Below are 16,020 nucleotides of genomic sequence, written 5' to 3' on the forward strand. Positions count from 1 at the left end.
CCTTTCCACGCCCCTTCTTGGTATAGTACTTTGGTTTTAGTTTCAGGGTTTGCACTTTCATACTAATTTGCCTAAATTGTTATTCATCAAAGTCATATTTATGCACTATTGACCTGGAATCACTGTCAAGAAGATTTTTGAATTGCTTAATATTTTTAACTGATTTCGTTACATTTAACAGTGCATTCCAACCCATAACAACTCTGATGCTGATAGATGATTTGCGGGTATTAGTTCTGCAAAACTGGGTATACAGGTTAGTATTTGAGTTTCTGGTTATATCAGACTTGTTAGCTGAGAAAAAGTGTTAAGGTCAATATCATCAATTTTGTTAGTGATCTTGGAGACCTGAATCATATCTCAGTCCTCAAAAGTGTCTGTATTTCAATGAAGGTAGATTATATTTCAACTGTGTCAACTGGCTGTGGTAATCTAACTCTCTGAGTTCGTTACCGTTCTCGTTGCTCTCCTCTGAACCTGCTCAGTCGCTACTGATTTTCTTTACTGATAGTCGTGGATACCATATCACATTGCCATATTCTATAGAATCGGTCGTACAATTGTCTCAGATTGGTATAAAGATTGGTAAAGAAATATCTTTGATATTACATTGCTGTATTCTAGAATCGGTCGTACAATTGCCTGATAAAGAGTTGTGAAAATATCGTTATCCATGAAAGTAAAAGTTCTCTTTATAACACCCAATATTTTATTTGCTTTATTAACAGCTGTCTGGATATGGGCATCAAAGGAAAAATCCTGATCAAATGGGACACCCAGGTCTTCCCCAACACACTCTGAAATAACATTGGATGTGGTTTAATCAATTTTTACGACGTATGCATGTTTTGGATTATTTTTTCCCAAGTGCAGAACTTTACATTTGGACACATTGAACTTATACAGGTTCCGCCTTGTTTGACCAATTCTGAAGGTTGTTTATATCATCTTGCAATCTTCAGAAGTTCCCAGATTTATCATAGATTTTAGTATCATCAGCAAAAATTTTACAGTAACTACGTACTCGGAATTGCGTACACTGACGTTCAACATTATTTCATTTACTTTTATAAAAGCAAAATTAGTGTTTATTTGCGGGAGGTTTCGGTCGGTTTCCGGATATTTGGGGAAGTTTTGGAAAAAATCAAATGCCTCTCCTGTCACGCTTGTTGTGCAGTTTCTCACGCCGGTGGGTCCTTTTGTTCCCACATGTAGATGCGTTGTTCTCCATATTCTTGTCCAATAGGTGAGTAAAGTGTCGCCTTACAAAACATCTTGATGGTTTTTTCACTTTTAACAGCAGTCAATACTTCTGCTGATTGTTTTCTGAATAAAAGAGCAGAATTCCAAGTACTGGTACTAGTAGAACTACATAAACCGGACATCACTGGACTTACTGAGGTACTTCCAAAAAAACGCGCTATGGTGTGAGTGAGTGCGAAGTGGCTATCGAAGGATATGAATTATTTCATAATCTGAGCAACACTGATATTGGACTCCGAGGCATTTGTTTATACGTATCTGGTGGTCTTAGACCAACCCCAAGAGATATATTGACCTCTGTGATTTTAGAGAACCCTTGTTTGTGGAATGTACACTGGACGAAGATGAGAGATTGTTACTAGGACATGTGTATAGAAGCCCCAGCTGCAGTGAAGAAAATATCAAAAAGATGAATAGTTTGTTTTTGAAAGCGGCAGAGAAAAAAAACCCATCTCAATGATTCTAGATTACCACTGGAGAGTTCCGCGGCCACCTTGGATCTTGCACATGTGCATCTTTTACTCGAAATTTAAGCAATGCCAAAGGCGAACTGCACAGATAAAAGCAGCAAACATGTGCGGCTAGTGTGCTGTCCTCATTTTCTTCAGTTGGTAGCTTCCATTGGTACAGCCTGAATCAAACTCTGGTCAATGAAGCGCTAACATATGCACACACAAAAAAAGAGCTAATGTATCGAAAAAAGAAACTGTCTGTTTCAGTTTCACATGTCCTGCCTCACTTGATTCGCCTTTGTTGATCAGCGGTCTGTTGGTATAAATGATACTGAGTGTAAATTATCCCAGTATGCAGACGACACAGAGTTCACTTTAGCAGATGATAGAAAATCATTCTAAATGTGTACATTAGTAATAAGGAATTTTAGAGCAAGTGGAATCCCCTTGAATTTGAATTGCTTGGTGTGTTTGGTGCACTAGTGACCAAAGTGAGGATGTTAAAACATGAATTACAATGAAAAATTAACAGAAATATAATTACTGTTTAAAACAATTTCATGGATGAGAATACCATTCACACCCCTTGGCAGAGTCAGGGTTCTTTAATCACTAATGATTTGTCAATATTGTTTTATTTATTGTTATTGCTTCCATATCCTCCAAGTCATTTCATAGATTATTTGCGAAAAAAAGGGTGTTCTGTTTTCATACGGTACAATAGAAACAGGATAGAATAAACAGAAAAATGGCAACAAGAAGTATTTAAGCTATTAAGCATCCAAGGGCTTAAATGTTCTTGAATTGAAAACATAGCCACACGAAATTTGGCCAAGCAGAGCAAGGCCTAGTTTGCATCAGTTTGACATGGTAAGTATATGTATCACCAAACATGGAGTATAATACAAACTCCTTTTGCATTCTTTAAAACTGATGTAGCTCAGAAAAATAAAAGAGACAAACCACAAGTGGAAAAATATAGCAAGAGAAAATATTCTTTTGTTGATGATGATAAGGAAAAATATTGACGAAAGATATTACTTTATTAGGAATGTATAAAACAAAAAAATGAAGTTTGGACAGAAGTTCCTAATGCATATGAAAAACTTTATTATAAAACTGAAATAGGGAATCCTAATGAGATGCTTGCTGAATCCATTCTCTTTGATAAAAGAATTAAAGTTGATGATATTATCCTTTCTCACAAAAACTAGATTGAAAAAGGTATTTAAAAATTTGCTGACTTCATTGGAGAGAACGAATAGCTTTGATTTTTTTTACAGAAATCAGACAAAAATATGATTTGATAACAGATTTTGTGACCTTTACTGGAATAGAAATGGCAGTCCAAGATTTCATACAGAGATGTAACATACCAACAGTTATAAATGTTAACACTATAGGCGTATAGCTGAGAAAAACTCTGCATTGCAAACACTACAATCTATCAACAACAACAAAAAGGAATGCAAACTGTTATCGTGCTGTGCATGTACTGAAATTTCTAAATATGTCTAAGTTGTATATTCGCTTTATCTATGTGATATGTAACATGAAACTGTTTTGGTGATGTTGAAGAGAAAACATTGTAACCTGTGCAAAGGAAAAGAAAAAAAAATTCATCTATCATATTAAGTGTGAATGTTCAACAGCAACAACAAGAAGGAAAAGAACAGAAACAAGATGCAAACACAGAAAACCCACCACATGAACAAATGAAGTCTTCATATTTTAAGTGTTGTGACTGAACTAAAACTGTCAGTCTACACTCATTTTGGAACAAATCCAACCACAACAGTACTTTTCTGATATGCAGTGGCTGTTTCACCAGTGGTCGGGATAACCTCTACCGAAAAAAAAACTTTTTCATCAACAGCTCTTTAAGCCTATCTCAGACTCAGAGTATGCTTCTGTTCAGCCAGTCACAGAGTGCGAATTTGCATTGAATGCTTAAGCATAGTTAAGATGGAGCTGGTTGAAGGAGACAGTTTTACCAGCTACATATATACTGCTTTCAAAGCTATTTGTGAAGAAACATGTCCAACATTAAAACTATATAAACCCTAACCTTATCCCTAACCCTCACATCAGCCAGTTGGTCAGTTAACTCCACCAGCACCCCCCCACCCTAGTCTCTCAGAATGACTCTCAAACTGAAAGGGGTGAGTGGAGATTTAATGGCTGGTCAGTGCTTTGACAGCCGCCTTCTTGCCTGATCGACTGTTTTCTTCGTCAGTCTTCAATCCAAATGTCCAGTCTCCTTGACCCTTACACATCCAGCATTGTGGCATTTAGCTGGCCCCTGATCATATTGATAGCCTATTTCTTCAATAATAAGGTATAAGGTACACCAACGAGTTACAAGGCAATAGAAGTTATAAAAGGCAAGTATAGTGGGAATTTGACAGTCACTCTTGTCAGAATCTGTGTGAAGCTCAGAATGTTGATCCGGGATAGACACCAAGATACTTTGAAAAGGAAACCCAAAATGCCCATTGGAAAATGATCAAATCAGGATATGTAATAATAGTAATACTCCGCGTTTTCTAGCATATTGATGGACTTAACCCCCGAAAATGGAGTATGGCTGCTTACATGGTGGGGTAAAAATGGTCATACACGTAAAAGCCCACTTGTGTACATACGAGTGAATGTGGGAGTTGCAGCCTACGAACACAGAAGAAGAAGAACATGGACTTACAAATGATGATTGTAAACTGTTGGAGATGAACACTGAATACATCATTGAACTGAAAGCTTGACTTACTCATACTGGGAGAAGAAACTTTTAGTTGAAAGGAAGGTTTAAAAAAAAAAAAAAAAAAAAAGTATTGTAGGGATTATTATTACCATAGATCTGTATATTTCCGTGGCATTTTACCAGCAGTTCAGTATATTTGTACCAGCCTAGTTGAGTAGGTCTGAAAACTGACATCTTACAGCATTCATGTTAACCATTAATCCCCAGGAGTAAATACATATATATGTGTGTGTGTGTGTGTGTGTGTGTGTGTGTGTGATTTATTGATTCATTTGTTTGTTCAGCTCTTAAATCTCTTTGTACCTATGAAGTGATTATGAGTCTGACTGACTGCTGTGGCAGCCCTAAGGTTCACTGTTGAGGAGCCTGTATGTTTTTGTGCACAGTTTACATGGATTGGATGCATTTTATCTCTGTGTGTTTGTGTTTTCTCTTCAGGTTAAAAAAAAAAAAGGGGGAAGAAGAAAAAGCTAGGCCAGGGAAGAACAGAAAAAGCTGCAGAGCCATATCAAAGAAGACCACTCAGTCCTAACAACCCCGATGGAGACAGTGAAATGTGGTAGAAAACGAAAGGCAGAAAGTGAGCCAGATGATCCTGATGACCTCATGCAAAAAGCCTTCCAGTCACTTGCACATGACCATCCCTTTTGGAAGAATGTGCTTCCATATTTATCAGTCAAAGACACGATACCACTGCGCGGTGTCAACAGAAACTGCCGGGACATTGTGGACTCTTACTTCAGCACTGCATTGACCCTAACTGTACCCAGTAACGCGACCCGCTGGCTGGTTAGGATAATGATGGGGAACAACAAGTGTGTTAGAACCCTGAAAGCACAACGCTGCAGGGCAGTGGATGACATTGTGCCTTGTTTCAAATATCAGGACAGATTAGTGTCTGTGGACCTGTCATATTCTGTGTTTACCTCGGTGGAAAATGCAGTTGATACTCTGGTAGACTACTGTCGGCTACTGGTGAAGATTAGCTTACGGGGTCTCTCCAACTACTCGTACCCACTGGCAGCAAGGTCAGTGTCCTGGCCTTTTGTTGGATTGCTGAGGAACCCACTGCCTCACTTACAACACCTAGACATTAGAAGTGGGTCTGGAGGGCTGTCACCTGCCATGTTCACTTCATTGCTGGAGAAACATCCAAGGTAATACTGTTATGGCTATTAATTCTCAAGGCCTGGCTAGGCTGTAGAATCTTTTGCATAGTTCAGGCATTGCCACCTCCCCCACTCCAATTGTTTATTTCTTTTTTTTTCCCTTTTTTTGTTCTTGAAAAAAAAAATTAATAGGGATTTGATTAGTCTACATACATTGAAATTGGAACTCTACAAAGGTGGCAGAATGGTTAAGTCACTCATCTGCCAATAAAGAGTGCATGAGGGTCTGGGATTGAGTCCCCTTCTCACCCTGTCTCCCAAGTTTGACTGGAAAATCAAACTGATCGTCTAGTCATTCAGATGAGACAATAAACCAAGGTTCTGTGTGCAGCACACTTGAAAAGAACCCATTGCAATGAGAATGTTGTCCTCTGGCAAAATTCAGAACAATGCTGCTTGCCTAATCTTTCATTCCTCTAAATTTGATCACGTCTCTCCTCTCCTTCATCCTTTAAACTGGCTTCCAGTACAAGAAAGAATTATTTACAAAGTCATCTCTTTGTTTCAAGTCCATTAAGGCTGCTGGTCCACAGTATCTTTCATCCTTACATACCCTCATGGCAGCTCCGCTATTCTTCTGACGCCTGCCTGCTTAGGATCCCCCCCTTTTTGAACCAGAACATGACCAACACAGTTTTTCATACCAAGCCCCCGCTCTTTGGAATCAGCTTCCTCAGCCTCTCCTGCACTCTTCTTTGCTGTAGTCTTTTTTTCTTCTTTGTTCATGGGCCACACCTCACCTGTTCATTTGTATGTACACGAGTGGGCTTTTATGTGTATGACCATTTTTACCCCACCATGTAGGCAGCCATACTCCGTTTTGGGGGTGTGCATGCTGGGTATGTTCTTGTTTCCATAACCCACTGAACGCTGACATGGATTACAGGATCTGTAATGTGCGTATTTGATCTTCTGCTTGTGTACACGCAACAGGGGCCTCAGGCACTGGCAGGTCAGCACATATGTTGACCTGGGAGGTCAGAAAAATCTCCACCCTTTACCCACCAGGCACCGTTACTGAGATTCGAACCCCAGACCTTCAGATTGAAAGTCCAGCGCTTTAAGCACTTGCTGTTGCGCCCGTCACTGCAGTCTTTCAAATCCAGTCTGAAGATCCACCCGTTCCCCTCCTGAATAATTCTCAACAGCTTATCCCTTTCCAGAATGAACTAGGATTATTATCAGTGAGTGAGTTTGAGAGTTTCAGACTTTGTAGGTTCTATTTTTGATTGTGGACTATGGTGTGTGTGTGTGTGTGCGAGCACGCATGCTTTTGTGTTGTGTGTGTGTGGAGGTGGGATGGGTGGATAATTTGATATTTTGCATGTTGTGTTCAACTTCTCCTTTAGAATAATTGTGTGTGTGCCTTTTTGTGCGTTTTTGTTTTCTATTTGTAAATACCCATGGCTTATTTTCAAGATTAGGTGCAAATGCTCAAAATAATGATAGTGATATTACAGATGATATATAACTTAAACATGTACACATACATATGTAATTATTAAAATAATATAACAAGAAAGGCAAGGCCTTCAAGACTCACTTGTGATACACTTTTAAAAAAATCCAAGTTTTTATGTATTGAGTATAATGCATTTACTGTTATATTTATATTTTTTGTATTCTCTAAACTTGGCACTTTGATCTGATATTCGACCCAACAAAGGATCTGTCATTATTATCATTTTTTGTTCAAACAGGAACTTCTTTTGCTAAGCATGGAAGTTTTATTTATTGCAAACGTTTTGGTGAAGATAGCAGAACAAGGGAAATTACTCTGCTGGGGAACTTAGTTTGCTTTAAACTGATCTTTCTCATCTTAAACATTACATTTTGAAATTATACTCAATACATAAAAAGCTTGGATTTAAAAAAAAAAAAGTGCATCATAAGTGAGTCTTGAAGGCCTTGCCTCTCTTGTTTCAAAATGTAATGTTTAAGATGAGAAAGATCAGTTTAAAGCAAATTAACTCCACTAGCATTACAGAGTAATTTCCCCTTTTTACTGTCTGAACCAAAACGTTTGCAAAATAAATAAAACTTCCATGCTTAGCAAAAGAAGTTCCTGTTTGAACAAAAAATGATAATAATGACTGCTCTAGCTGTTGGGTCAGAATATCGGATCAAAGTGCCAAGTTTAGAGAATACAAAAAATATAAATATAACAGTAAATGCAGTTTGCATATAATTAGGCTTCATTCTTTATTTTTTTTGTGCCAATCCCAGAAGCGCAATATTGTTTTAAACAAGATGACTGGAAAGAACTGGATTTTTCCTATTTTTATGCCAAATTTGGTGTCAACTGACAAAGTAGTTGCAGAGAAAATGTCAATGTTAAAGTTTACCACGGACACACAGACACACACACACACACACACACAGACAACCGAACACCAGGTTAAAACATAGACTCACTTTGTTTACACAAGTGAGTCAAAAATAATACTATTATGGATAATGCCTTCTTAGTACTTAGACTTGGTGCAAACGACTGTTTGACAGTAATGGTTCTGCCAGCACTTAGATTTAAATTGGTCATATGTGTGTGTGTATGTTTGTGTTTTCTTCTTATGTCATTTTCTAGTGATCACTGTGCTCTGTTTCCAGGCTTCACACCCTGTCTCTGGATGCTGGGCCAACCGTGGACTTCTTGCATCATTTCGGCAACAGATATTTGAGGTATCACCGCAACAGGTTTCATATAATCACCCCTGTCGGTGTCTTTTGCAACCATCTGATACTGCAACAGACGGATCTGGATGAAGTTTTGGAGGCGTGGCTGTCATCACCTAGTTTGATGAATCTCACCCTCTATCCTGAGGGAGAGAGTTGTGTGGTTAGAGTTTCAGCGATATATGGCTTTGATGTGGGAGAGAGTCATGCATTCTGCAGTGGGTGTGAGTCTTCAGGTGCACCACTGAGGATTCTGCAGTGTACCAGGTAAGTGCGGTTTTTGTTGACTCACTTGTGTAAACAAAGTGAGTCTGTTTTAACCCAGTGTTGGATTGTCTGTGTGTCCATGGTAAACTTTAATATTGCCATTTTCTCTGGAAATACTGTGTCTGCCAGTTCCAAATTTGGCTTAAACATAGTATGAAAAAAATCTTCACAGTCAAACCAATAATGGGTTGTAAATCTCCCGAACTAAGCCATATTTCTGAATTGTTTATGGTTTATTTTGTTGAGATTCATTCTGAAATCCAAAAATTCTAAAAACCGCTTCCCACTGAGTTAGGCCTACGAGAAGGTAGGATGTGTTGGAAGACGACATGACCTGTCCTCGTTTTTCTTGTCCACAACTGAAAGGAAAGCAATACAAATTTTGAACAGAACACATTCAGTGATACTAACTACACCATCGACGTATATTATAAATATTCTAAAATGGACACTGAATTAACTGGAATGAACATGAAAGAAAAATTGAATCAGTCGTTTCTTTCAGCCCTTTGTAGACTGGTTTGTGCAGATCTAGAGATCTACCATGTGTTGTGGTGTGCTTGTTGAAGTGATGGCAACGTCTCCTTTACCGCCGAAATATAAGAATAATTGAGAAACGTAAACATAATTGGGAAACGTAAACATTGCTTTAAAAGTTTAAGGTTTAGATTTAGTCAAATGTCATCAGATGTGCCGCAGCAGTGGGGATTAGTCTGCTTGCTTCAGAACTAACATGCACGGTTCAGTCCTGCTTGCATGCCTTTTTTTTCCTCCCAAGCTTATTATATATATCATATTTAATACAAAGCACTTTTCACCTATTTTTTAGATCGTTGGTTTTCCCTCATGATTACTGGATGAAGCACAAGTGAGTCTTGGTTTTGCCTCTTGTTGTTTTATTTTGATGTTTTCACTGTTTGCCTTGTGTAATCAGTCGAATACACACATTTTTTTGTCTGTACTTTGGTACAGAGATTTCAAAGTACAGATTTTGTTTTTGGCCGCAGCATGTGTCCAACATAAAAGATCTGTTATTGTTTTATTTCTTTATTTTGAAACATTCTAGACACTTGATGCCAGAACTATATTGTCTGTTTGATAGTTTTCCTATCAATTCCTTGATTTGGGGTTGATGTCCTGAAAAACAGTAGACTTGTTTTCAATGTGATCTGATGAAAAAGTCATGCACAATGTGAACTTGAGAAACAGAGTTGTTTGAACAAAACATGTTTGTCACAGCAAGATGTACTTTGGATTTACTGATACAGTGGATGGGGAATCAAGACCAGTTAATTTTCAGTTTTTTGGTCATGCATGGAATGTGATGAATGACTTTCCAGCCATGTCATTTGGGCAGTCATACTCTTAATTCAGGGTTGTGTGTTTGCTGCAACACATGTTGGCATGGGAGATTGGAAAAACTTTGTCTCCACACTTAACTTTTTAAGTCACAAGGCGCCACTGCCGAGATTCAGACCCAGGACCCAGAGATTGAAAATCCAATGCTACGAGTCTGACCACTCAGCTATTGCACCTGTGCAAGCTGGTCAGCTGTCTCAGTTAAACTTGAAATCATTAGTGTGGAAATGTCTGAGCAGTTCCACTTTACTGTACTCTTCTGTACGCACTATAGATACTAGCCAGAGTGCACGAAAACAAAACAACAAAAGAAGGATTTGCAAGAGCGCACTTGTGCGTGTTTAATGTTACGAAGTTTGAATAAATACCATGTTAGCATATATATACATGTGAACTAAAACATGTTTTTAGTGGAATTTTTCTTTCTTTTTTGCACCGTTTCTTTTTCTCCTATTTTTTCTTCTTTTGTTGTTGTTTAATGGGGTTCTTTTTTGTTTTATTTTTGAGAACTGAGCTTTGAAAGAAGGCTCATTATGATCATGATTGCTGAAAAAAAGATTTATTTTTTGTTTTGTTTTGTTCACCAGAACACTTCGTAAAGCAGAAGGGGAAGATGCGTCATCACCACTTCAGCTTCAAATCTGTTTTAGAAGAAATTGGTTCAAGAGGTTTGGATTCACACTTGATGCCTACAAGAAGAGAGGAGGGATCATGGTGAAGATGTTCAACACGTAACGTCGACATAACTCCAGATGAACAGGTATATATGATAAAATTACATATGACTTATAACATGACACAAATGGCTGATTATTGAACTTTTGATGTAAGTGATCAATATTACATGCGAGGTGTTCTTTATTAATGTTGTTCTGTACTAATGGTAAGATACTCTCAGTCCTGAGACTGTGTTGCTGTCTGATGGGTTTTAGCAAAAAGAATGAACAGTGTTGAACTTGGTGTCTGTAATCAATGCAACAGTATACTAGTGAAGGGAGAGAATATATAGGGCTGTGTTCAATGTGGTAGTAAGCCCCTTGATATAGATCTATCACCAGTATCGTTCATGTTAAACGAAGTCTCCTCAGACTGATTAGGTACAGTCAAGAGAATTTTTAACCCAGTGTTTGGTTGTCTGTGTGTCCATGGTAAACTTAAACATTGACATTTTCTCTGCAACTACTTTGTCAGTTGACACCAAATTTGGCATAAAAATAGGAACAAGAGAGGCGGAGCCTACAAGACTTACTTGTGATACACTTTTTAAAAAAATCCAAGCTTTTTATGTATTGAGTATAATGCATTTACTGTTATATTTATATTTTTTATATTCTCTAAACTTGGCACTTTGATCTGATATTCGACTCAACAAAAGATCTGTCATTATTTTCATTTTTTGTTCAAACAGGAACTTCTTTTGCTAAGCATGAAAGTTTTGTTTATTGCAAACGTTTTGCTGCAGGCAGTAAAACAAGGGAAATTACTCTGCTGGGGGACTTAGTTTGCTTTAAACTGATCTTTCTCATCTTAAACATTACATTTTGAAATTATACTCAATACATAAACAGCTTGGATGTTTTTTAAAAAGTGCATCATAAGTGAGTCTTGAAGGCCTTGCCTCTCTTGTTTCAAAATGTAATGTTTAAGATGAGAAAGATCAGTTTAAAGCAAATTAACTCCCCCTAGCATTACAGAGTAATTTCCCTTCTTTACTATCTGCACCAAAACGTTTGCAAAATAAATAAAACTTCCATGCTTAGCAAAAGAAGTTCCTGTTTGAACAAAAAATGATAATAATGACTGCTCTAGCTGTTGGGTCAGAATATCAGATCAAAGTGCCAAGTTTAGAGAATACAAAAAATATAAATATAACAGTAAATGCAGTTTGCATATAATTAGGCTTCATTCTTTATTTTTTTGTGCCCATCCCAGAGGCGCAATATTGTTTTAAACAAGATCTTTTGTTGAGTCGAATATCAGATCAAAGTGCCAAGTTTAGAGAATATAAAAAATATAAATATAACAGTAAATGCATTATACTCAATACATAAAAAGCTTGGATTTTTTTAAAAAGTGTATCACAAGTGAGTCTTGAAGGCTCTGCCTCTCTTGTTTTTATATTCTGTAACCAACACCCTCATTCAGTGCAAAAAAAGGAAAAGAGAGAGAAAAAAATTGAAGAAGCTAAGTTTTAAAAAGATCTATCTGCAAACAAAATCAGAATTTTCTGCCATTTCTTCTTCACTTGTAGAACTGAAGTGGAACTGACAGCTGGTGTGAATGAGGCTGATGTCCCACAGTGGTGTTTGATGTGAAAACCTTTTTCTCCAAAACAGGGAAACAGATTTAGAGCTGACAACAGGACAGTACTGATTAAAAAGTGATCTGGACAACATGCATGATGAACCGATATGGTGTTCCACATTTAGTAGTGAGATGGATCTTGAGTTTATCTATTTATTTGTTTGTTTATTTTATTGTATTTTCCTTTCAAGTCATAAGGACGTTGGGTTAAGTTGCTGGTCATGTATGTGTCTACTAAGCAGATGTTGTGTATCGCATATGGATTTATTGGAAATGCAATGTTCGTTCTTGACCAATAGAATTGAACTGAAATATTGCTCTTCAGTTCTTTGTTCTTTTGTTTGTTTCATCACCTGTTCACTGTTGGTATGCATACAAAATGTAATCCTCTTTCTGTGTTGGGGATTATTCACCCTTGCGAAGGCTGCTATTTACTTTTCTAACATTATAAACAATTAAATTCCACAGTTGTTTCTGGATTTCTGTGTTGGAGATAATTCTCCCTTTCCAACATCTTAATAATTGTTATAAACTGCTGTCTCAAAAAATCTCCCAACTGTTTCCAGAATTCGGGGTGCTGTTTTGTTTTTGTTCTACTGTAACTCCATCCTCACTTGGAGATTTCTTTTAAGAGATGTTTTTTGTCATGTGTTTTTCAAAGTGAGAACTGCCTCTTCTTCAGAGATTTTACCCTCTTAGTCTGCTTCACAGACAGGTGGTAGTTCTGGAACATTTTAACTTGAGATACTGATCTCGCAGTTAATGAGTACTCTTTAGTTATATTTATAAATATGATTTTACATGGAACTGTTTTCTCCCAAGGGGTGTCTGGAACTCTTTCATTTATAAATGGTTTTCCCACTTTCTGGAAATTCTGTGTTGGAAAATTTCTCTTTTCCATCACTCTGTATGTTTGTGGCCTTTCCCTATTCTGTCTGTCGTCTCAACACTCTCTGCATTTCTTCATTTTTGTCTTGTTGGTCCATTGATCTATATCTATTCCTGAAAAGTCTGGAATGTTATTTTTTGTCTTTATCTGGATGTGATAACAGGGTGTCTTCACTATGTTGCAGTCTTTTTGTTTGTGTGTGTGTTCTCAGGGCATGTCAGTTGTCTGCTGGCATGTTTTAGTTTTGTGTGCCTGTTTTCGTAATTTTCACCTGATGCCTTTACATTTTGGATTACATGGACCATTAACTGTTAAATGAAAATGTCTGAAAATCCATTCATTGATAACCTATGATTAACTTCTTGTTCAGTTAGAAAACCCTGTAATCTCAGATAGAAAAGGGAAGTTTTGAGTGTGTATAGAAAGGGAGATAATTGATATGTGTTGGTGTGTTTCATACAGGTGAGGAGGCAACTCTTCCATCAAGTAGTGTGGATGTGACAACTCTACACATCCTCAGAGTGGTGGGGAAAGGCTGACCTCAGGGGACTCCAGCAGCAGCACAACAGTTCACTTCCTGCCTCATGGGGTCAACACTACACTTCCTGCCTCATGGGGTCAACACTACACTTCATAGGGTCAACACTACACTTCATAGGGTCAACACTACACTTCCTGCCTCATGGGGTCAACACTACACTTCATAGAGTCAACAGTTCACTTCCTGCCTCATACTAGGGTCAACACTACACTTCATAGGGTCAACAGCACACTTCCTGCCTCAAACTAGGGTCAACACTACACTTCATAGGGTCAACAGCACACTTCCTGCCTCATAGGGTCAACACTACACTTCCTGCCTCATAACTACACTTCCTGCCTCATAGGGTCAACACTACACTTCCTGGGTCAACACTACACTTCCTGCCCCATAACTACACTTCCTGCCTCATAGGGTCAGTAGTACACTTCCTGTCTCAAACGGTCACCTTCAGAATGACTGCTGTGACCATCCATCCACTGAGGAACTCCTTTCAACAGCAGTGTCGCTCCACAACAAGTCCTTACATACAGTGACGCCCTGGACTTATACAGCTGCTGTCCGTTGATCAACGACACAGTGTGTGTGTCTGTGCCTCTGTGTGTGTGTGTGTGTGTGTGTGTGTGTATGTTTGTCTGTGGATGTGTGTGTGTGCAGGGCTTTGTTGGGGTTGGTGGTGGGGGGAAAGATGCATGTGCCACAATTATGGATCGCCTTTGCGTTAATGATTTTTATATATTTGTATTTGAATGTGTTAAATGGTCTCACTCATTTAGATAGATTTCCTTTTAATGTGGAGAAATATGTGTTCATTATTTTTAAAGAGTCAAAGTGGTATTATTGATGTATTTGGTCTTAAAGAAACAGTGCAGTGGTGTTAGGAGTACGAATGTGAGTTGTGAGAGGTGGTGAGGAATGGGGCCTGTGCAGAGGGTGGTTGAGGGGGTGCGGGGCAGGGTAGAGGGTGGTTGAGGGGGTGTGGGCAGGGTACAGGGTGGTTGAGGGGGTGTGGGCAGGGTTGAGGGGGTGTGGGCAGGGTAGAGGGTGGTTGAGGGGGTGTGGGCAGGGTAGAGGGGGTGTGGGCAGGGTAGAGGGTGGTTGAGGGGGTGTGGGGCAGGGTAGAGGGTGGTTGAGGGGGTGTGGGCAGGGTAGAGGGTGGTTGAGGGGGTGTGGGGCAGGGTAGAGGGTGGTTGAGGGGGTGGGGCAGGGTAGAGGGTGGTTGAGGGGGTGTGGGCAGGGTTGAGGGGGTGTGGGGCAGGGTAGAGGGTGTTTGAGGGGGTGGGGCAGGGTAGAGGGTGGGGTAGAGGGTGGTTGAGGGGGTGCGGGCAGGGTAGAGGGTGGTTGAGGGGGTGTGGGGCAGGGTAGAGGGTGGTTGAGGGGGTGTGGGGCAGGGTAGAGGGTGGTTGAGGGGGTGGGGGTGCGGGGCAGGGTAGAGGGTGGTCAGGGATTGGGGGAGGAGAAGGTTGGAGAGTTTGTGAGAGAGAAAGAAATGATTTTCTTTCCCGTCATGTATATGACATTCAGCTGTGATGGCTGCCTTTCTTGTCATGTCTGATGATTCACTCAGCTGTGATGGTTACCTTCTCAACACACATTTAGCTATTATATACATACTGTGGAATGTGGCCTTAACATCCTAATAATTATTCTACGTTTGAAAAGTCTCTGCACACACTGCAGTTCAGTCAAGCACAGTATAAATTTATGCAAATTAATTCAGTTGTCAAGTCTTTTGGCCCCACTGAGCCGCACACTCACTGAAGCAGCCATCGAGCCAGTCACACACATTAAAGCACACAATGCTGCACACCAAAGTTTCACGCCACCTTCAGCGCGGTCACCAGAGGCAAAAAAAGCCCAAAAAACCCATGCCACACAGCCCAGCCTCTCCCTGCTGAGAATGCTTGTGCAGCCATCCGTGTCTGCCCAGACGTCATTTTCTTTCCCCTGGAGCCCATGCAAGGGAATCAAATCTAATAGTTTATATTTTCGCACTTTCATTACCATCTCCATTGCTGTCTGCTTTTTACTCTGGTTACAAGTTTACTTTCTTGCTTCATCCATACAGTTGCTAATAATACTTTTATGATATGAATGATTTTCACACTGTTTGGTTGTTTTTCCCGTCATGTGTGTGACATTTAACTCTCAGGGTTGTCTTTCCTGTCATGTGTGTGACATTCAGCTGACAGGGTTGTCTTTCCTGTCATGTGTGTGACATTTAACTGTCAGGGTTGTCTTTCCTGTCATGTGTGTGACATTTAACTGTCAGGGTTGTCTTTCCTGTCATGTGTGTGACATTCAGCTGTCAGGGTTGTCTTTCCTGTCATGTGTGTGTGACA

At 39.3% G+C, this 16,020-nt stretch overlaps 1 protein-coding gene across 1 annotated transcript; it reads left to right on the plus strand.

Annotated features, from left to right (window-relative positions):
* Positions 1-1,172: 1,172 nt before the first annotated feature.
* On the plus strand, positions 1,173-14,585 carry LOC143301827 (uncharacterized). The gene is made up of 5 exons (XM_076616232.1): positions 1,173-1,246; positions 4,915-5,633; positions 8,253-8,585; positions 10,532-10,704; positions 13,600-14,585. The coding sequence occupies exons 2-4, from the start codon at positions 5,017-5,019 to the stop codon at positions 10,677-10,679; spliced, it is 1,098 nt and encodes a 365-aa protein (XP_076472347.1). The 5' UTR covers positions 1,173-1,246; positions 4,915-5,016; the 3' UTR covers positions 10,680-10,704; positions 13,600-14,585.
* Positions 14,586-16,020: the final 1,435 nt, after the last annotated feature.

Source organism: Babylonia areolata, chromosome 28 (assembly GCF_041734735.1).
Source record: "Babylonia areolata isolate BAREFJ2019XMU chromosome 28, ASM4173473v1, whole genome shotgun sequence".
Taxonomy (NCBI): domain Eukaryota; kingdom Metazoa; phylum Mollusca; class Gastropoda; order Neogastropoda; family Buccinidae; genus Babylonia; species Babylonia areolata.